The sequence below is a fragment of the Lissotriton helveticus genome, chromosome 2_1 (assembly GCF_964261635.1).
Source record: "Lissotriton helveticus chromosome 2_1, aLisHel1.1, whole genome shotgun sequence".
Taxonomy (NCBI): Eukaryota; Metazoa; Chordata; class Amphibia; order Caudata; family Salamandridae; genus Lissotriton; species Lissotriton helveticus.
This window is the reverse complement of record NC_136059.1, coordinates 654,979,287-655,002,965: the sequence shown is the minus strand read 5'-3', so window position 1 is coordinate 655,002,965 and position 23,679 is coordinate 654,979,287. Positions and strand designations below refer to the sequence as shown.

The 23,679-nt window shown below is 39.0% G+C and overlaps 1 protein-coding gene across 22 annotated transcripts in view; it reads left to right on the top strand.

The window, feature by feature from the left end:
• Positions 1-23,679, top strand: part of MEF2C (myocyte enhancer factor 2C) — a 566,275-nt gene that overhangs the window by 398,049 nt on the left and 144,547 nt on the right. For all 22 annotated transcript variants that reach the window (XM_078675348.1, XM_078675363.1, XM_078675359.1 and 19 more), the window contains one exon: positions 15,033-15,236. In XM_078675348.1, coding sequence (XP_078531474.1) covers positions 15,033-15,236 — 204 coding nt within the window. The remainder of the gene's footprint in view (positions 1-15,032; positions 15,237-23,679) is intronic.

The following is a 23,679-nucleotide window of genomic DNA, read 5'->3' as shown; positions in this document are numbered from 1 at the left end:
AAGTGGTGGCAGCCTACTGCAGGGAATTTCTATTTTTATTTTATTGAGCAGTCAGTTACTATAGAGACCACTTTTACTTACTGTGAAGTGGTACTGAGGGATGAGTTCTTTGCAAGTAGCATCCTGTGTCAGGGTCCTGGGGGCAGGAGACCATGCTTGTTCACGGACCGATATGACCAAGGAAAGGGAGATCTACGAACAGGCAGTATTTACATTTTTTTAACATTCCTTGTAGTTCTTCAGAAAGCTCAGGGCCAGAGGATTTCTAATCCCTCCTTTCCTTTTCAGTTTATATATACAAACTTCAGGAGTAGAGTTTTAAAACATGGAGGGTCCATTTCTGTTCTTGCTGTGTTAACTTAGAAGGAGATCCTGCACACTTTGACCAACAATACACTTTCTTTGGGGTTTGTTACATCCCAGATTAGACTCCACACAATCCTAACTGAGGAAAAAGTTAAGGTTTTTTTCCTATTTCCAAATTAAGTACAGCAGGTTAAGGCAGACGTTCTATTATCTTCATCCTAGCAACAGGAGCACAAAGGCATTATTTGCACTTAAGGAAAGTTCTGTGCACAGAAGTCTCTGCCTGCATGAAACTCAGGGTCTCAGCTCCAACATGGAGATCCTGAGACTATAAGAGAAATGTAGAATCCCATGCCCACATTTATGAGTTGTGGAACATTTATTTATTTTTATTTATTTATTTGAAGAGTTTTATATAGCACTGGCTAGACTCGGAGTTATCAGAGCGCTTTACATGAGAACAGATTGTACATAGTTACATCGCTTACAATAGAATACAATAGACACAGATACAACATGAGACAGCATATTGTTGTGCAAGTTCCTTTGGTTATGTGTATAGAGATTGGAGCTGCTACTCAGATGTATCCAAGAAAGGGCAGCATTGAAAGTTAGCAGTACAGAAGCAACTGCAGCACAAAAATCTATTCTTGTTTCTATTTTCAAGAGCTCTGAAGAATATGGGTGGAAGGTTGACCACATCAGGTTAATATTTTCACACACATTGTGATTTTGAAGTTGACATAAACATAAATAGAGGTGCATGGTAAAATACACTTAAAAATATCTTATATATCCCGAATAAGACGTAGGAAGGAAACTAAAGTCATAAAAACCTGAGACCAGAAAGAGGAGCCATCTTCTACTTTCTATCTAAGGGATTCTGCAAGTTTGTTCAATCAGATGTTCCTATCACGCCAGTTCTCTGCAGTACGTCTACTGGGAAGAAACACATCCATTATCTGGACAAACAGAGCAGGACTCCTCCAAGATATTTTATTTATTTATTTATTTTAAGAGTTTTAGACCCGGAGGTATCAGAGCGCTTTACATGAGAGCAGATTGTACATAGTTACATCGGTTACAATAGCATACAATAGACACAGATACGAGTCTATCGTAACCCCCAATTACTTCATGTGCATCTGAAAACTAAGGTAATCTGCAACCACATTCAAAAAGAAGGTTTATCAGTGCGTGTCCTGATAAATCCTCGAGAGAGTGGTGCTCCATTTAGATTTGATACCTTCACTTTATCAGGAAATACGTTTCTCCACATATTAAATCTCTCTAGAGCTAGTCAGTGATGCAAAGCTAGCAACACTTGGCAAAGTATCATTTGAAGGGTTTACATTGAGAACTTTTATTTTTGCAACCTAATCCTACAAAATTCAAACTCAAACAATTGGACTACTTTTCTTTAAAACTGGTCGCTGCTGTTTTATACTAGGCAAATTGTCTTTATATTTCTCTCATCACATGCTCGGTTATTCTAATGCAAGTTGCCCTGTTTAACCCCTCAAGTAGTGTAGCTATTTTTTGTATTTCACTATGTATCAATGTCTTTTTTTTCACCACAGTGTTTTTAATACCTTGATTTGCATGTAATTCATACATGCGTTTTTTTGACCTCCTACACTGAAACATGCAGTTCTTTGGCTTGGTGATTTTAAAGAAACTCTTTTTTTACATGTTTGTCATATTTCCAATGCAACTTTGGTTTACAGCTTCGTATCTTCAAGTCCTCCATTATTTGAAAGGTTTAATAAAACAAATGACCACAGGGGGATGGAATGAACTGTGGGCGGAGTCACGAGGAAGGGACAGTAAACCCCTTTCTGTGCGGAAACTCCATCCCTAACAAAGTCCTCCTCACATCATGGCCGGGTCTGGACAGGGAGCCGGAAGTGCATAAAGAGGCAATAAAAGCACTTCATACAAAAGCTATGAAAAAGCAATACGAGAAATGCAGGCAATTCCAGCCCACTGTGCTATCCCCTCAAATTAACTTTACCACCTCCCTTGATGTTGCAATGCTCTCAACAAGGGCTTCCTTCACATGGTCCTACACCAATCTAATGTATTTCCTACTACAGTGGTACTCAACCCCATAATGACATAGCCAGTTTCTCTGCTTGTATTTTAATTATTCTAGTATTCTGTCACAGCTCCTCAGAAAGAATGGTGACCTCAATGTGCTTTAAGCCTGCCATGACAGGCTTTTCTGAGATAGATCCCTGCTATCTGCTGCAAATAGCATTCAATCTAGGATGCACAGCTATGGTTTCAATCATTTGCAAACACTTCAGGTTTTCATGTTGCTAAACTTAAGCTCTGGTGCCCTAATTAACAAAGACGTTATCCTGAGTAGCTATGTTTTGCTTAGTTCTGTCTTAGGTACAAATTGCACCTAATTTTTCTACCTGGATTCTCAAAGCATTTTCTGTAAATAGTTGTCTCTTTCTACAAACTTTGGTGTGACTTTTCTCATTGTTCGGAAAGCTGTCTGTGCTTGTCTAAGGATGTATTGTTCATGGAAATTCAGAAGTTAGAGCCTGATTTAGACCTTGCCACAACGGTGACGGATATCTCGTCTGCCGAAATATAAATTCCATTATATCCTGTGGTATTTATATTTTGGCAGATAAGATATCTGTCACCATTGTGGTGGAGTAACCCATCCACCAAGATCTAAATCAGCCCTACGTGTTAAGTAGGACTTGAGTAAGCTATAGCTCCTCACAAACATGGATAGATGAACTCGTAGAAGCTTTGTGAATCAGTCACTGGGCTAACAAGGATGCCTGAGATGATTTTTTTGTAGAGAAGGTAGACTGTGGTCTAAGCCTGATTATTTTTTCTGAAGCAAAGGTGTAATTTACAAAATTGTAATTTACACTTGATGCACAAAGGCACTTCTCTGTTTTAGTATCCGTGAAATATATGAACTTATTTCTAAATTAGGCAATGATGGAACTGGCATATACTTTTTTTCTAGATTTGCAGATTGCTAGGAAAAGTGCTTTATAAGCACATACACATACATATTTATACTGCATATTATCATTTTTTTACACAGATGCCGGCTGTTTGCGGCATTGCCCGATTTACTGAACTAAAAGAATTAACTTTGGAATATAAACTCGAAACACAGTTTTAACCTTAGAGAACAATGCTGGCTTATGCTAAAAATATGATGGTATGTGTGATGTTCATCTCATCAGTGAAGTTACACACGAAATTCAGGAGCAGCCGCCACAAACCAGAAAGATTGGCTTGAAAGATATTTCTGAGCGTGGAAAGCAGCCGGCACTTTGATGGTGAGGGACCGCGCTGTGTAACATTCTGTGGTTTGAGCTCAAAGCAACCAAACTGCAGAGAGCAGGCTGGATGACTGTACTGCGGTCGGGAAGTCTGACTGGAGAACATGACATGTACACGACTGCTCCTTGTCCCTGTGTGCTCGTCAGGACCGGGCTGCTCTATCGGGCAATCTGGTTGTGCCAGAAGGGCTGATCTGACAGTTCAGTGTTTGGGCCTATTTTTTGGCTGTTTTGGGGCCTTTTAATGGTCTGGTGGGCCTGGTTTTCCTGTTGATTTCTCTGCCTTAAACATTGCCAGCAACATGCTCAAATTCACTCAGCCTCACATACTTTGCAAAACACCTATACAGAATGTCTTTACACATTGAAAACTTTCCCGATTTGCAAATGTGGGCCATTTTTTTTTAGCTATCTGATTCACTAATTGGGACCTCTTGCATTTTGGTACCTAGCACATTCTGTTTTAAAATAAAAACTATACTCTTGTCTAGGTTTTCATTTTTATATGTACTTCTAGTTTCTGACGATTTTTATTCAAATTAACAACCATGGAAATTATGTTTTAGTGTTGTGTTAATGAGCCACTCAAAATAAAAGTAAATTGAGTAGGGTGTTTAGGGCAGGGATTTAAGCGAGCCGCCTTTGCTCAGCACCGGCAATTCTAAAAAGCAGGTGCTGAATAGGGTACCTATCGGGTTCTCCATGTTTGCCCTTACCTTCAGGGAGAGATACAAATCATAACTCTGCAACAGTGCCACCTTATACTGCCTTGAGCTAACTTCAAAGAGACTCATTGTATTTCTTTCACAGTCTCATTTCAGAACTGAAGTATTTTCAATATTGTATACAACGAAGCCATATTTGGTTATTTATCTTATGTAACTAACAACTATTGGCAAAGCCAATACTCCAGGCTTTTTGTAGGTGTAATGTTACTTGTTATAATATATATCTGGAAGCAATAATAGAAGCAGCAAATTACCAGTGAAGTGGCACACTATGCAAAGCCCAGATTTTTAGCTTATATGTTTTGAGCCACACCCTAATTACATCAACCACGTCCCATTAAGAACCCCCCCCCAACCTCCCCCCTCCACCAAGGTTTTTTATCCCACTTCAAGCCCTGGTTTAGGGAGTTAATGAATGCTCCGAAGTCACCTAGGGGCGGTAAGGCTCAGGAGCAGTGGTTAAAGTGGGTAAGATTTGAGGGGCTCTACGTGCCCATACATCTTTAATTTAAGGAAAACAGTTCCCTTCTACTTTTTGTGAAAAGATAACCCTCCTGGGTCGGTTAATTCTGTGACACTTGAAATGCTTTAGCTGAAGTGTAAAAATTAGCAACAACGTCCCAACTGGTATTATTGAATGAAAAGGGAATTCCATATGTATGTACAAAGCATTGCATGAAGGAAGAAGGGAGACTCAGCTTATTTGGTTTTGGAAGTGCTCATGGCATCATACATTTGGCTATAGCAATTTATACAATACAGTTATATCAGCACTGTGGGAATAAATTGCGAAGGCAACCAAAAGCAATAGGTGCACATTGTGTCTGTGACATAAAAAGTGAAGGCGCATGTGACACGTAGGTGAAGAACAGCGAAAGGCGCAGAGTGAGAAATGTGAAGAAGATTGTACAAAGTTATGGTTCAGCTTTAAAAGTTTTGAGGTGTTTGAATGGTATTACTCAAAATATTTTGGTGAACCATAGAGACAAATGCGGTGTGAGTTGCGCTGAACATTGGTTGACGGCGTTTCGATCCTATCGAGTCAGAATCATCATCAGGACTGGGTTGCCGAATAACAGGTGCTAACTGTGGGTCGGAGCGGGTCAGCGATGGCAAGGCGGAGTCCAGGGCCGCAGGGCAACTCAGAAGGGTTGTGGGCTGCCAGAAAGGGAAGGGCTGCATGGAGTGCAGTCAGCTGAGGTGTAGGTGGTGATCGGTGCCACGCGTGCCAGGCAATGCTGGAATGGTGAGGAGGATGGAAGTCAATGTCCAAAGTCCAAGGGAAGTGCAGGCATCTGTCCCGGGCCGCCACAAGCTTGTGCGGTGCAAGGGCAGATAGCTAAACAAGCCTTCTTGCCAGACTCCCTGAAAGAAATGTAAATGTGCACAACTGGTTAATCTGCAAATGTAAAGGGTGCTTGGAGGCCGGTATTGGCTTTAATTGATGGAATCACTTGAAGCTTTCTGATGGCACAGATTTATTCTTTGTGATTGGTATGGCAAGGTATGTTGTGAAGTGTGTGCTTTTAAAGGACAGCTATAAAAAAAATTGCAGATGCTAGGCAGTATGGAAGAATGGGTAGAGCACATTACCCTACAACTGAGATATATTGATGATCTATTTCTACTTTGTAAGAGAACAGATTCCCAGACTGAGCATTTTGTGAGAAAAATCAATCAGAATGGTTTACATCTAAAATTTACTAGCAAAATCAGCAAAAAAGAAAATGAATTCTTAGATGTCTCAGTGAATGTGAAGGGCGAATTATTGGTGATTTCAGTGTATTGAAACCCATCGGCCGTCAATACAATCCTGCATGCACATAGCGGCCACCCAGTGCCTTTGATTAAGAGTATCCCTTTGAGGAATTTTATAGGGCTCGCCGGCTATGTAGCACAGAAGAGAAATATTCTAAAGCTGAGACAACCATGATTTCCTTGTTTCATGAGAAGGGGTATTCAAACACTCTCATTAAAGCCGTTGCTGGAAGTGCAAGAGCACATAGGAGAGAGGTAGCACTATTTGCCCCATCTAAGAAACAACTCAGAAAGACCAGGTAGCAGAAATGTGTTACTACATATATTGTAGAACATATACAAAATCACTCGGCACTACAGAGACATTGGCACATACTCTAGCATGACACCATCATAGTTCGAGGTATCCCCAATGGGCCAGATAAGCTTCAGGCCTGCCAGATCCTTGAGGGACCAATTGGCCAAAAGTGAGCTATCCCCCATAACACCTAGTGGTACATGGTTGACACAGAAATAAAGCTTTGAAAAGTGTGCTCGCTGTAAAGTATGCCAGCAAGGATAGAACATAACCAAGGTGAAAACACCTTTTAACTCCACCATTAAAGTAAATGGTAGGCTTACATGTACAAGTGAGTTTGTAGTTTACCTTTTGAAATGTCCCTGTTCAACAATCTATGTGGGCAGTACCACATTTCCCGCCCACAAACACATTCTTCAACATTTGAGGGCTATAACAAACAAGGATAGATCCTATCCAGTCGCAAGTCATTTAGAAAAGTATCATGACAGCAATGCAACTTTAATTAAATATAGCTGTATTGCACAGATTCCCAAGAACCAGAGAGGGAGGAAATGTGAAGTGAAACTTAACAACTGGAGACTCAATACATATTGGATATGGACAGTAAGGAACCTTTTGGCTTAAAATAGATGAGGATTTTACATAGCTGCCTGAGATGAATACTATTCCTGTGTATTTCACGTCTGTTTTGTAATAATGACACAAAAAAGAAATTTTAGAAATAGCACTGGATTGCTATTTAATTTTGTGTTAGAAACAATTTGATTTTATTTAACACCTATTTTGTGCCACAAGAGAAGCATATAGTAGGTTAGAGTATCGGGAGATTAATTAATTATATTTGAAATCTTATTGGATTGGGTGAGTTGCTTTGCTAGAGAGACCTTCAATTCTTGCTTGATTTCGGCATGATATGGGAAGTGATACCCTGTCTCCCCCACATACACTTCAAACAGATCAATGGGGCAGTTATAATTTGATGGAGTATTGTGCCATGTGACACAAGTGTATCAAATAATATCCATTGGGATGTATATTTGGTAAGAGCAGAGACACGACCTTATCTTATGCCATTCCTAGCAATGACACGGCCAAGGGAAATAATAGATATATTACATATTATCTGGTGACTCTGTCTTTAACAATATGTATGATTGTACCGGTCTTGGATACATTATTAGCCCATTTAGGCAAGATTGTTGTATTTCTTGTAGGCCCAATGAGGCATTATAATTAGGAACAATCGAATATTGTAAGTCATGAGGAGCCAGACTATATTTCTTCTTTGCTATCCCTCCATAAGAATTAGTATGTTAAAGTATACTAAGAAATTATGTAACAACGTTGGGGCGCACCAATGGCATATTCAAAAATTGGGAATGATAAAGGGACAACATCCCGAGATACAACAGTGTAGAAAGAAAACATTTAAATATTTATGTATTGACTTACGCCCCGATTAATTGTCAAGATATAGCAACTTCCCAAGAGTCCTATATTCAATTGAAAGCATTTTTTATCTCCCGATAGTAACACATAAGATTTCACGAAAGGGAAAGACAATTGAACTTAAAGTCATGGCAAAAGTATTTTGGTGTTACAAGATGGCGCATACTGATTCCAATGAATTGCGGAAATGTTTTGTAACAACACAATACATTATGGGATTGATTTACTTCATTTATGTTTTGTAAACAAAACAATGTGAGTGATTATGAGCAAGGTAGAGGCAGACTACTGCAACGCGTTGATTTTCCTCATGCCTTGAATACATTTGATACCTAAAAAACTTCAATTGGAGTGCCCCTTACGTGCCCTGATGCGGAGACGAACTGAGTCACACACACACACACACACGCACACGCACATATATATTCACTTATACTTAATATAATTGATTACTGGGTAAATTGTATATCCCCCATGTGACTACCAGAGGCCCCTAGTCACCCCGTGGTTTCAGCCCGTTGAATGTGTCTTTCATGTAACCGTTTGTACTATACATACATATTTGTTTTAACGTGGACAAATTCCCTTGTAACAATGTATCACACTTCAACAACATTGCGTGCCTAATTTATAAAACCTATTTGTTTTTGTGAACTATTAACAAATAACAAACAAATCCCAACAAATGATGACTCACCAGGCACATATTTCTTTCATTTCCATGCACGCTCCGTTGTGCTTCACTGTATCTTTAAATATGTGGGGAATTCACGGAAGGTCATGTGACCAAGATCTCAGCCTAGATCGATACGCGTCTTCTGTTGCTTGCCAAATAAACCCGTAATCTTCCTTTTGCAAATCAACCTGGTGTGGCTCGTCTTTTCCTGTAAGATTCGATATATATATAGCAAGTTCTCGCCATGCACACCCTTCCATTCACGGAAAAAATGACGATGAGGGGACCCATGTACTGGTACAATTCCTCAGTGCTTTATTGGTGCATAAAATTTCGCCAGCAGTCCGCCATGACGCGTTTCGCCTCCACCCAGAAGCTTGATCACATGACGTGTCATAGACATAAAGGAGGGTATTTAAAGTGCAAAAATTGCGCGAACAAGCTGCTCAATCAATTTAGAGCTCATAATGGAGACTAAAAAAATACTTATGCGTTACATGACATTCAATTGGAATAAAAGGCATGGTGTCTAAAAATCAAATTGATCATACTACAAAAATATATATAATCTGTAAAATCATTAAATACATATATATACATGTTTATTTACACAACAATACATAAATGTATCAATCTATCAAAAAATCCATCCAATTTGATGTTTTCATTTCAAAATTGTCAAAACGCATTATTTCCCTATATATGACTTATGTTAGCCAATTTTTTGACGCCGCACAAACAGTCAATTTTATCTCCATAGAAATAAAGCCCCAGTGGGCCATACTAAATATTGAGCCGCCTAATAATGAGCTTTTGTATTTTAGCATTATTAAACTACCCTCCTCAGGGTGCTGTAGACAACATAAACATATCAATCTGTGCAAGTGCATAATAATCATAAAACCCTACAGTATTCGAACTGTTAACCGTGCAAATTTAAAATTAGGAAATGAAGGTATCACATTCTCCTAGTTGTTATACATTTACATCCTAACCTTCTTTCCAGGCACATCTTCATGGCATATCTCAATTCCTCCAAAACAATAATCTCCAGATTATCCAGTTTATTTCAAAGACAGGTGTATAAGTCTTTGCTGGCGTTCAATCCCCCTTGGTTCTTACTATCTAACTCCAATATATACCGTGTCTCGAGGAGACGTAGTCTGGCTTCTCTGTCTCCTCCACGTTTTAATGGTTTAATGGTGTCGATTAAAAAATATTGGAGTTGCTTGGGGTCACTATCATGTTTTAACTCAAAGTGACGCGCCACGGAGTAAGTCTGGTCCTTTCCTGAAATGGCCCTAATGTGCTGCAGGATATGTATATATTTATATATATATCCTTAAAACCCCACAACCCCTCAACCTATGCCCACCCTAAGCCCTAAAAGTACCCTTGCCGCCCAAAAACCCATACTCATCTTAAACACTAAAATGATCTTTGCCATCGAAAAACCCATACCCACCCTAAACCCTAAAATTACCCTTGTAATGCAAAAACCCATACCCACCATAAACACAAAAAATTCCCTTGCCAGCAAAAAACCCTGACCCACCCTAAATCCTAAAACTAGTCTTTCCACCCAAAATCCCATACTCACCCTAAACCCTAAAATTACCATTGCCACTCAAAAACCCATACTCACCTAAACCGTAAAACTAGGCGTACCAAAACCCATACCCACCCTTAACCCTAAAATACCTCTTACACCAAAAACCCATACCCACCCTAAACCCTAAGATTACCCTTACCACCCAAAAACCCATACACACCCTAAACCGTAAAACGACCCTTATAAAACACATATCCACCCTAAACCCTAAAATTGCTCACCCTAAAACCTAAATGCTTAAAAAAAAAGTCCCATAAATATATACATTTGTGTGTATATATATATATATATATATATATAGATGCTTAATACTTAGCTAATACTTACATTTAAAATGCAACTCATACCCACCCTAAACCCTTTATAAAAAAAACATACTTACCTCTTACTTACATGTAAAACGCATATACCTTTACCGTTCATGCCTTTACAAGGCATTTCTTTGTAAAGGAAAGCGTGGTAAAGGCATATGCGTTGTAATATCCTGTTGGTAATGATAATGCGTGGTAATGGGCGCGTTGTAATGGCAATGCGTGGTAACTGCTGCGTTGTAATGACTGTTTCCCATGGCCAACTCTAGACATTTTGGTTTTGCCAGAGCTTGTTTATCCATCTTTTCTCCCTTTGCCTATGTTGTCCTGTCTTTCCCTCCTTCCTTCCTTTTCTGCCTTTCATTAAGGACTGCCCCCACCATTCAGAAGGGGGAACACGCTCAGTCAAAGGCCTTTCTAAACATGTGTGCGTTCAAGCCTAAATTAAATTTCAAGGCCTACTCATCAAATTATGCAGTTAGATATACTTTTGTTTTATGGCACTGTAAGAATTGTGACGCAGATGATAACAACCTGATTTGGTCACTACACTCTGCGTTCTGTAATAAGGTCTGTGGGAAGGTGTGATTTCACAGGGTGCTCGCAAAGCTGATGCATGTACTGCATGTACTCTACCCTCCGAGAAGAGAGCCTCCTGCTGCTGGAATTCTCCCCGCTTCAATATCACGTTTTCCATGACATGACCAGCTGAGATTCCAAGGTTGGCTCGGGTGGCGGTGAGCATTAACTTGCATTAGGAGTGTAACAAGATAAAGCAGCAGACTTTGGAAGCAGGAGACAGTGGAATCCTTTTTTCAAGGTTGCCTTTGAGCTTTAAAGACCGGGTTTCTTGGACGTTACTATTCTGGGTTGTTACCTGTGATGTCTGCAGGACTTTCTCTAGCCTTAAAACAAGAAGAAAGTATGAATTATTGAATGGCCTATGTATTTGTTGGTTCAGAGATAAACGAGATTGAAAACGTGTGCAAATAGTCTTCGAAGTATATAACGTTTAGAGAAAATCAAAGTTTGTTTTTAATGCTCTACAGGCAGCCCGCATCATTTATGGGTCATACTAAGCATTAGAAAGTACAATAATACTCTCTACAAAATATGACAGATTTTTATACGTGCCTGGAAATTCATATAGTGGTCCAAGCATTGATAAGATTCGTTTAATTTAATAACAGTGTGATACTGTAGGTTTTATTTCTCAAAATGAAGACCAGCTTAATGCAAAACACCTGAAGTACGCCAATCTCTGTAATATTGTTAAACCAAAGGCGATTGGAAAGATCAATTGTTTGGTTAGTTGCATTGAAGATAAATAGTTACAGAGGGAAGCGGCCTTTTTTTTTTTTAAGTGTAGGTCCACATTGAATTTCATTAGCAGACTGTAATTCTTGCTGTGCCCATCCTATTTCTCTTCTCGTTGAATGCTGAGGATTCCTTCCCCGCCAGTCCATCTCTCCTGATGAAATGTTACCCTACCCCTCACACATTAGTGTTAGCTCGGCCCATCCTATAATGCAACTTGGATATAGATGAAAAAACATCCCATCTACTGCAATAAAAGTTTTCAGTGTGTAATAATACTCTGTGGAAACACTTCAATATTTCAAATAGAGTCTTCTATGAGGGTTGTTTGTCTACAGTTAGAGGTAGGATTTGACTTGTTCAGGAACAGGCATTAGACTATCACCAACACAACAAGCAGACAGACAAAAAGAAAATATCGTAGAAAAATAGAAATGTTTTCAACGTAGAAGAACAAAATGGAGAGAAATTAATCAACAATCAAGAAGAACTGAAGCGGGTGAGCATTCCATAGTTGAGGGCCAAAGACCCCAAATGTTCTCCCTCCACAGCTTGCTTTCTTAAAGAAAGGAAGCTTAAAGGTGAGAGCAAGATGGATGGCAGACAGTATGAAGGCAAATAAACCCTGACAAAAATGCTGGGCCATGAGATGAACCCTTGTGGTGAACGAATGGATGAAACAGAGAACCTTAAACATGGTTTGAATCTCTTTTTGTCTTGCACCCACCTACTGTTCGTTTGCTTTATTCATCACTATTGTCTCTCTCATTCTTATAATTGAAGTGGGTTTATTATGCCTGAAAGAAAGAAAGAAAGAAAGAAAGAAAGAAAGAAAGAAAGAAAGAAGAAATGAATCCATCTATAATACAATTTTAACAATTTTCCAGCACCAGCAATGAGCGTTCATAGCTCTCTTGGAAATTATATATATATTAGCAACATGTACTTATTTACATTTCTAGAACTCTGAGAAGCATGTCCTAGTTGTAGTTTGCTGGGCATATGACTAGGAGCTGGTGCAGTAGCGGCAAGTCTCCAATGCATGAGCATAATATTTATAATCTAACTATGGCTCAAATCGCGACGTGATCCATAATGTATAGATAAAAATACCTTTTATGTCCCCCAAAAAATACTTAGCTCTGCATTTTTATTTATAGGTGTGCCTACTTTTTATGCCCACAGTTTTGTGGTAATTTTAAGGCAGTTGTAAGGTAACCCAACTTTAAAGTCTGGATGTGCTTCCTTGGGTTGTGGGAACCTTTCATGCGTCGATCACTAACATATGGCATTTTGACCAAAACCCTATTAGGGAGTGTTTAAGTGATGACCATTCTTCCATTCCTCCATTATTCATTCCTTAAGAAACCTATTACATTACAACTGATTAAAAGTTATCATAAAGTCACAGTGTATCAAAATGCTATAAAAATGATAGCAGTCTGACATTACAGAGTATTTTCCTAGCCTGGTATCAACACGAGTCCTCAGAAGTAACAAGAACTCCCCTAACCCTTGAGGAGACAGCATTGCCTAGCCATGAACAAAAAGAAGAGTTATAATGCCTTCCTAAAATAAGCAAGCCTTGGCTAAGTAGCACTACTGTCTTTAACAGTGTTTGTTAACGAAGGCATGAGTGGAGACAACAGTAACATAAAAATGACTGCTACTGTAAAAAAAAAGTTGATTTCTTTTTTGTAATATCCATGTTTCAAGTGATTTTGTATTTTGTGAATGTTCTCTCCCTACTGCTAAAAACCTGCTTTTTGACTGGAAAATAGTCCGTTATGCATTACAATAAGGGTGGAAAGACACCCAAACAACTAATAGAAAATCAGGGAACCTGAAACATTCGTGTGGCCTTAGCCTAGATGCAATTGTAAATGTCCTTAGTCAATGGCTGCAGGTCCCTAAGGTAAAAAGTCAGTGTCTGTAGGAGGCTCACCCAAGATCTTCAAAGTAAGTATACAATTCAGTATGTTTGCTATAAATGGAGCAATCACTGTGCACATCAAAGCTTGAAAGGTGGGGATTCAAAGGAGATAGCACTATCATGGACAAGGCAACAGAAAAGGTTTGGGAGGTGCAAACTTTAGGAATATCCAGCTGTAACAGCTGTGTAGCAGCGTAGGATCATATACTACCAGTCAATAACTTATAGGAGAGCCCTGAGGAGCTATAAGCACATTTTGCACCTAGTTTAAGGACCAAAAGCTTCACAATGCAATATCCCCTTGAATTAACATCCTCTACTAACCATTTCTACCCAATACCATTAACCTGTAGCAACTTGCAAACCCATCATTTTGATGAGAAATTTGCTGCTGATTTGATTATACATATAGCAATCTTTTTTATGCCATGTCAGTTATAGTAGATTTCATGGCTTCATAGACCTACACATTTCAATTCAGCACAGTTACGATCAATAGAAAAATTCCCTGAATGTGACCAACTTCTGCATTTCAAGCAGTCGAAAGGACTGCATACTGGTTACATAGTAACTCAGTCTCAATCCTTACAAGTGCAGCTAAGTGATTGGTTCGGACATGCTTAGTTTGGCTATGGTCTTTGGAAAACAAATGGCTGCAAAAACCTGAAATACATTTGAATATGATTTTGGCTGGTGATTTAGCTTCAACATCAGATGCACGATAAAACGCACTGCCCCCTTAAGAGAAAAGGAATGTATGCTATGCCACTCTGGGTACTTTATGGCAGCTTTGACCAGAGCATTGGTGGACGCATCCATTTCTTCACTGACTAGAAGAAGAGCTGTAAAAAGACAAAAGGGGTTATCACATAAAATGTATAATGTTGCGCTGTGCTGGGGCCTCACGCCATATTACACCATTAAATGTATAGTTGAATATAGCCAGTAATTGATCCTAGCCCCCCCTATTGCACTATTATAATGTACGTTTTATCTTAGCGAATGGAATTTCAATTAATTACATTTTGCACAACAAATTCAAATATGATTGGCTGCTTTTATCACGGACAACTTCAAATACCGCTACAAGAAATAAACTTTATGTGATACTACCAATAAAACAACTATTTCTTTTACCATTGACACAACATAGTTTAATTCATACGGCCCAGTCTCCGTCACTGATTCCATTAACGTATTTGTTTGCAAAAGAGCATCAGTTTTGTGACAAGGCTTTACAAAAATAGCCACGCAAAACAAAGCTCTGAATTGTGCGGGAGTGCTTTAATGCATGTTTTTCTCTCTGTTTTCGATGCAGGTGACATTTACGAAGAGGAAATTTGGGTTAATGAAGAAAGCTTACGAGTTGAGTGTGCTGTGTGACTGTGAGATAGCGCTGATCATCTTCAACAGCACGAACAAGCTGTTCCAGTACGCCAGCACGGACATGGACAAGGTGCTGCTGAAATACACAGAGTACAACGAGCCACACGAGAGTCGAACGAATTCAGATATTGTAGAGGTAAGGAGGGCGCGCCCTAAAGGTTCGCTTTCTCACGATGGATAATTCCGAGAGCCCATGTCCCCACTGGGGCTAGTGCTTTAAAAGCCATCACCTCCTCACATGCACGTACAAGGCACAAAACATTGCAGGGACCAGTCTTTTGTCTCAAAGTATAGCGTCATCCGGTGGCTCTGATGGAGTTCTCAAATTAGCTTCTCATTAATCCTGTTCAGAATATTTTAAAGTAAGAAGTAAACAATGCTGCATGCGACTTCTTTGGAACGTGCTTTCCCCAACACTGAGTAGCTAGAGTTCCATTTGAAATGATGCATTATGAGCACAAAATATAATTACTTAGATTTATGGAACCCTGAGAAGGAAGTTCCCATTAAAGTTTTCAGAATGCATCTTAATAGCTATATGCATTTTTTTCTGCAATAAAACTGTTGTGTGATATGACTGGACATTATACGAGAAGCTCTCTTGAAAATCCAGTTCTGCTTCAGGCTAAACTTCAAGAAACTAACAAGCCTTTAGGCTCTCTCTTCAGTCAGTCACAAGCTGTTTTGTAAGCAGTCGCTGCTGTTTTGTGCTTCAAAGCAGATATGTTGCATTTTGAGTGAGAGAGTGAGTGAATAACTCTGCAGCCATGTTATATTGCTGAATAAATATGAGACAACCCCAAAAAACAGACGAAAGGGGGTTTTGTTGGTTGGAAGTTAAGGTGTTGGTGGACCCTGTGAAAATTGTGGAGCTTGAAATGAGTCCCTGTTGCTGTAAGAGTGTTAAGAGTACGGTGATGTTTTTAGAAGGGTTCTGCACAAGGGAATGAGGAATTATATGTTAGCAGATGTCTAGAAACCAGGTTGGGATTACTTTTTTGACAGTGGTGGGTTGAAAGCAATGAACAAGAAAAATATTTAAATGTCATCAGCAACCACACTGAAGGAGAAACCAATGATGTGATTATGTTGTCAATTAAAGTATGTACAGTGTGAAGAGTAGTGGAGTACCAACTGAACCCTGTGAGCCCCCCTCCCACCACCTGGAAATAATCAGGGTGCAAAGTTGGTGGTGCACAGAAAGATGGTAATGGCTTGGGCAGTGAAATAGGAGATTCTCGTTGGCGCTGATCTGTATATTCCTTCTCAGGAGACCATCACCAGGTGTTGAGGGTAGTTGAACCTACTGAAGGCAGCTCACAGGTTGATAGAGGAAAATGAAAGAGGGCATATGAATTTGGGTTTTGGTGATGTTACTTTTGGAGACGTGGGGGGGGGGACCTCTAGTTTGAGCAGAGGTAGCTGAATCTTGATACTAGAACTAGAGAGTGCATCAGTTAAATGCTAGTCACTGAAGACTTTGGGAAAGGAGAGCAAGAGTGGAATAGGTTAGTAATTAGAGAGGGTGTTTGAATTTGGAAGACAATGGTTTAAGGATGAACAGCTACAACTGCTTTAGGATATGTGCCTGATAGGAACAATTAATTAAAGGGTTGGATGAGATGGACGAGTGTGCTATCTTTTAGAGCACAGGCATTGATGAAATGGGAATGAACATTATGGATAAGCCAATTGGTAAATTGGAATAAGTTGATCCCCAGAGAGGTTGGGTCACAGTGGGCGAATCAAATATGCAGGACAGGGTAGTACCAATTAACAGGACAGAGGGTGAGAATGAGATATTGCAGAGTAGTCCGGATTAGTGTGAATTTTGAACGTGCATGCTGTATCAGTGACCATTAGAGAAGATGGAGAGATCCTACTGTACAGCAGATACAAAAAAGGGTATTCTAAAGAGTGATTTTTGATTGGCCTAGGACCAAGGTGCAGGAAGTAAGCAACAGCCTGTTGTCAGATATTAAAACAAAATATTCTTCAGAGGTGACAAAATACTGTATTTGTCAAATAAAACGTTCTCCAGCATTAAATAGTGTCTAAGTACACTAATCGTACTGGTCTTCTGAAAAAGATAAGTCACTATAGTCTGTCCACACATTGGATAATTGTGTTATTGTGCTCGTTTACTTCCTAAGTAGTGTGTCTTAGACAAAGACCACCTCTGAGACAAAGTAGAAATATTATTCACTCGAGGGTATTATCAATAAATAGAATCAAATTGAACATGTGTTGAAATGAATCATATACTGGACCAGATTACGGCTGTTTTATGGGGAGAAACTGTTCCCCGAAAGCTAGGTTCGCACGCAATAGGTTTGTAGTGGTAAACAAAAACCAAGGATATGCGTTTTGTACAGTTGTGCTAATATATACGTGTTTCATATAGCACTTTAGGGGAGAAAGAAAAGACCCTCCCTATACCTGGTTTATGCATACTCACATTAGAGTAGCTGTCACTCAGAACCATTTTAGATACAGCGAATTTTATACTCTGCTAAACGGCTACAAAAATAATCAGATGATTTACAACGCCAGGTACAATGCCATGGTAGTAGAATCATGACTTAACTTTTATGTTGAGACATCAAAAAATTAAATACATTTTTTCAAACCTGAGCCTGCAAACTTCCCAATCTTACATGTTTATGTGTCAGAGAATATTGTGGTCACATCAGCAATTATTCAAAGGAAAGCAGGAAGTAGAGATTTACGCTGCCAATGTCCCCATTGTTGACACATAAAAGATGATATTTCAATGCCAAAGTGTAAATAAAATCTGAAAGAAAAATTGGCAACCAATCAATCGTGTTCCTGTTTGTATTGTGACACATTCTTTTTCCAAGATGATAATGGTAATGGATGGGTTAGATAAGAAATGTTCTAAATATGCCTGCAACGCACTGCTAAAAGGTATATCCAAGGGAACCCTCTTTGGCGGCCTTCATCCTTGGATCTCTTCCTGTTATGAATGGATGAATGTCCCCCTACTTTCTACAATCTTGAAGTATTTAATAGGTAAATAATAATACCTAGGTCGGAATTAGAGTTAAATGAGGGAATTGCTTTCTATATTTTAGGAATAATAAGGGGAGTTTCATCTCCTGGGCAATGCCGTTGATATCTCTCTGTTAATTTGATACATCTTCGATTTTTAATTACTTTTTATCTTGCCATTTATGAATTCCTCTTTGCAGGTCTTAGCAGAGAAGATCTACAGATGTGCATTCTCGTTATATTTAAATGGGAACTGTTACATTTAATGAGGGTTAAAGAAGGGTTGAGCCCTGAGCATTCCCAGGTATAACAGTGGAGTGAAGCTATTTTCATCACTTAACCAAACCACCTCACTTTAGGTTACAGTCTGTCTTTAGTCCGGAACTTTTTCCCTACAAACCATTGCTGTCAGGGGTGGCAGTTTAAGCGAAGCAATCCAAGACTATAAGCAGAGCCACTGGAATTAAGCAGCCCAAGCTAAATTATACCACAGGATTGACTAAATTATGCAGCAAGAAATGGCAAATTATGTGGCTTAATGCAGTACATTTTATGATTGTATAACTTCATTCTTTAGTCATAGTTACACTAGTAAACACTGTCTGAGCAAATGTTTGTTCTCCTCGTCAGTACCAGTTTAATACCCAAATACAGCAATTAGGAAAAGAAAGGGGACCAGCCAGCATTTGCAAAGGGCCTTTGACTGCATGGCAAGTGTTGCTGCGTTTATGGTAACTTTTGATCCCCTTGGGCTAGAAATCTTTTTTGTGGCATTGGCTGCAGCAGATGATGGGATATGTGGCAAATGTGACTAATCCATAATTATGCGAAAAACTTTTTGACCACAAAATTGCATAATTCCAATGGCCATGACTATAACAACCAGAATGCATTAAGCTGACACACTAAAGCTCAAAATGGGATACTCTGTAATGATGCTGAGTGAGATGAACGCCCTAAACCTGTGTGTTGTTACATGAGCAACAAACATAGTGGTTTTAGGACCTCACTGGCCAGAACCACTCAGATGAAAGGTTTGTATGTTAGCTGTTGTGCCGAAAGTGGTGTACATAAGCCCAGTGTTCCAATAGTTTGCAAGACAGTTAAAACAAAAATGTCAATCAGAGATTGATTCACAACAAAGCAAATAATCCGGGGGTCTCTTGAAACCAGGCCCTTTCTGTGGAGGACCCTCTGAACATGTGTGACAACAGGAGTACTACAGCAATCAATTACAGAAAAGAAAGACCCATAAGAGCTATCGGACTTCCATCATTCACCGAGGTGATCAGTATCATCATCTGGGTATCCTTCCTAGCATCCACTTTACCTCTTGATCATAGAGGGATTTCCCGTGGATGAACTTATATAAGCCATGTAGGAGGAACAAAGAACCATGAAGGAGCAAAGCTCTCAAAGCACAGGTGTGATCATAAATGATGTGTGGGAATGATGGGTGCAGTGCAAAAAAGTGAAAGTGAAGGGTAAAAAAGGATTTGCAAGGAAGAAAAACTTTTATTGTGATATCCCTTGTAATCCTTGAATTAAAAACAGTGCAAAAAAGCAGTTTTTAAACATAGCTGCTTATAAATGAGGTTGACATCTTTCAGGGGAAGAAATCCGAGGTTGGTCTATAAACATCCCCTAGACCCTCTACCAAACTTTAGTTATTTTGATCAGAGATTGATGTCAAATAAGTTGGAGGGGGAAAAGGAAATTGGTTTGCAGGTTGAAGGAAATAAAATACAAATATAGTTACCTTGCAATATGATGGAACACCAAGTATGTGCACACATGCCTTAATCATAGCATGTAGGCTGTGTGGCTGGGCAAGCACCAAATTCACTGAACTCGCATGTCTTTCTTTGTAGGTTTTGTAAAGGGGACCAACTGGAAACATTCCGAAATCTTTCTTAAAAAACGTGGCGACAATCAGCCTATTTGATTGCAATCTCCCTAAAATATAAAGTGATGTCTCACTACAGGGCAAAGTATCTCAGGAATGGGAGGGAAACAGTTGTAAAATAGGTAAAACTCTGTATCGGGCGCATTTGCCGTGAGTCGGGAATTAGAACATCCAGGTTGGATCAGATACGTTTGACCCTTATTGTGAGGCACTTTCCCGGTTTGCTACACGTTGATCGCAGTTATACAAAGAAAGTGTTGAATACTCCACTTGATATTTGAAGCCTTGATGAAGTTCCTTCCAAGGAACGAAACTCGTTGGCTGATGCCATTTTTTTACTGCTAGGACTAATAAAGAAAATTGATGGACTCATTCATACGGTTTTGACTCCATTCCTGGTGCACCTTCCATCTTTAAAGAGTTGTAAAATATGTGGGTATTTCATAAGAGCTCTTTGCAGGAATAGAAGAATTGGTGCATAATTTGTGTTACCGCTACTTCCAATAGCACAAAATCTCAGAATAGCTGTTCGTAGAAGTGGCTAGAATTGTTTCACTATTCAAGTTTTTTTCTCAAGAGTTGTGTACATGAGAACACCTAGGCTAGATTTAGAATTCTAGATATTTTAGTTAAGAGTTGAAAATCAAAAGCAACTACTGGATTGAAAATGATTTCCTGCCCCGAAAGCTGTTTGTTTGACTTTCTGAAATCTAAACAGTATGAATACTTTGCAGACTATAAACTTCATAGGCAAAGCTTTCAAAAGAGGGTCTAACAGTTCAGAAATTTTGTAAACCATCAATGTATGCTAATGGTTCTCAAAGACATTTCTTAGCAACTGAAAATGTGTTGATTTTCTATCCTGTAGTCCTGCTGAACCATAGGGAAATGCACAGTCAGAACCAAAAGTTCTGTTTTAAAATGAATGCTATTCGTTCGAATAAAATCTTAATTGACCGAGAAATGAGGGAAGGGTTGTGCCAAAATATTTTTCACAATGGACTTTGTATGTTATTTTGCTACTGCCTCTTGTTTTCGTGTTCACTGCCCCAGACCTGGTGCGAAAAGTGATAGGACTACACGTTGGTGTCTTTTGTACCCTCTGCAGGAAGAAATATGAGCAAACACCTTAAATGGTCTATGGATAGAAAAGGACCTGAATGTAAAGTATGCCTTACAAATTAGATAAACTTTAGAAGTTGTAATGATCGTGCTCTCTTCGCAGAACATATAATAAAAATGAGAAGTTATAATGATCAACTGGAGCACAGTGAAAATTACTAGACCATAGAATGATGTCTTTTTAGTAGAGGCAAAGAAAACCCTAAACTGAAAGAACTAACATGACATTTTAATGCATTATTACAGGATCCACCTGCCCCGTTCAATTGGTGGCAGTGGCCTGCTACCTCATGGAAACCACGCACGCCCTGTTGACAACCATAGTGTATGACTCTGCCTTCCTTATTATGAACCAAATTAAATGTGTCTTCGTCATCCGCCCCCATTCCTGCTAATAGATCTCCTTTGACTCGCCCACTAGCTCACACCACGTTCAATAGGTTTATGCAATAAAAAAAAACCTTCACTGGAAGAATCCAAGCATCTGGAGGCTTCTACACAAGTCACAATGTATTCATTTTAAAGCATAGATAAAGACAGAAAAAAAAAGTGGTGTACAAGCCCTCTTTGTCCTTGTCCAAGAGAGTAAAATGAGCAAATCCTCTGTCTTAATCATTATCTTTTCCCATAATGCTACAGGAAAGAATTAATGATGCACCTCTCTTCCTTAGTCTTGCCATCAACTGAATAACTACATCTGGCACTCTCCTGATGGCAAGCATAGCTCCTCCTGCTTTGAGGTATAAGAAACTGGCTAATATTATTTTCTGAAAATTTCATGAAATTCCAAAAACATTTGGTGAAATGATGCTTTTGTAGCAAGACGTGATTTTCAAGTATTTTATATCACTTTCTTACCTGCGCACACACCTTGAAATACTGAAGAGACTAGCCTGAGTTCAAAATGTCTCTTGGCAAAACATTTTCTGTTCGAACCTTTCTCCCGTTGTTATTTCACTTAACTTTTTAACATGAGATGCGCACTTAGGTAAAAATAATTGCACAACATCACGTTATGTTGAGAAATGTCCAAATTGCAGAATTGGTGAATTTTTAATATTCTACCAGCATAATTACAATTTTCCCCAGTTTCTCTCATGTCTGACCTCCCTCCCCAAAATGTTCTCTATTTTTGTAATCTTGGAACTTGGTAATCATCCCCGCATGCACCTATGAAAAGCACCCTGCTGCCCCAAGATCCGCTAGATAGAACATCACCCAATATTAAATACAATAATGAATACTTTGATGAGGGAGTTTGACCATTCGAAAGCAACAAAATATTCAGGAAAAAAGATCAAATTAAAGCCACGTGTATCTACCAAAAGAATAACAACGATAAGTGCCTCTAAGCACTGTGCTGTACATTCCTTTTGAACAGGGATTTGTGTATAGATTATTTGGGCTCAGCAATGGATTTTTAAGCTGAAAATGTGTGATGGTTGTAATTTGAATCAGATGCGCCATGAAATATGTGTGGGTTTCACTGCCTTCTCAATATATGGCGAATGTATCTTTTTGTGTCAAATTTGTACACCACAGTGAGAACCGAGTTCTAACAAAGCATTATTTTTCTTTACCTAGTGTTCAATGTTCAGTTTCATTTATTTCTTTGCAAAGTTCGCTTCTACTAGCAAGATGTCCATACGATTTGCTAACAAATGTGTGTTTTATAATCAATAGCACACTAGTATATTGACTTTACGTGTGGTGATTGTGTAGCGAGTCATCGTCTTGGAACATATCAGACTGCGCTTGCAACATCTCTTTGATTTGGATAATGTAAATTGCTTTACCATATAATATATGGCGTGGTAATTATTATCCATTGTGCTGATTGCACTGCACATCAGCCTATATCATGCTGGGACTAAATCAGAACACATGCATTGTATTTTTGGTTCTATAGTTCTAATGAGCATAATTATACTTGCCAGTTTGCTCATACTACAACCAGGCTCTATTGAAAGCATCAAAGAATCTATAGGCAGATTTTGCCCTTGGCGAAACAATAGGGATAGATTATAATTACCATTTAAATCATATCGCTCAAAATGCCCCTATTATGTTCCACGGAAGAGTTTCTGCATTGTGGATGATCCAAGTATATTTACAAGTTTTAAAAGGATAACTCCCTGGCAAGTAGCCCCACCGCAGGAGATGGAATGCGTTTTACAGGAAGCAAAACAGAGTGGTACAAAAAGGGAAAAGGTAGATTCTTCTTATTCCAGATTGTCTCTTTAGTGCATGTTTTAGCTGAACTCATCCTTTTACATACATTTGTATTGAATTAGGGGCATTATATTGAAAGTACATCTATTTTGACATCTGATGCGAAAAATAATGTGAGAAAAAATGCTCTAGGCTAGCATCGCTAGATTTTGAACATGAGGTGACTTTTATTAAGGAAGCCTTCTTGAGAAATGCTGAGACTGGTGGCTTGGTGGTTAAGACCGTGGAGCCAGTGGCTATGAGAGCCGAGTTCAACTTCACGCCCAGTTCGTCAAGCAGGTCTTTGTTTACAGTGAACCGAAGTGTA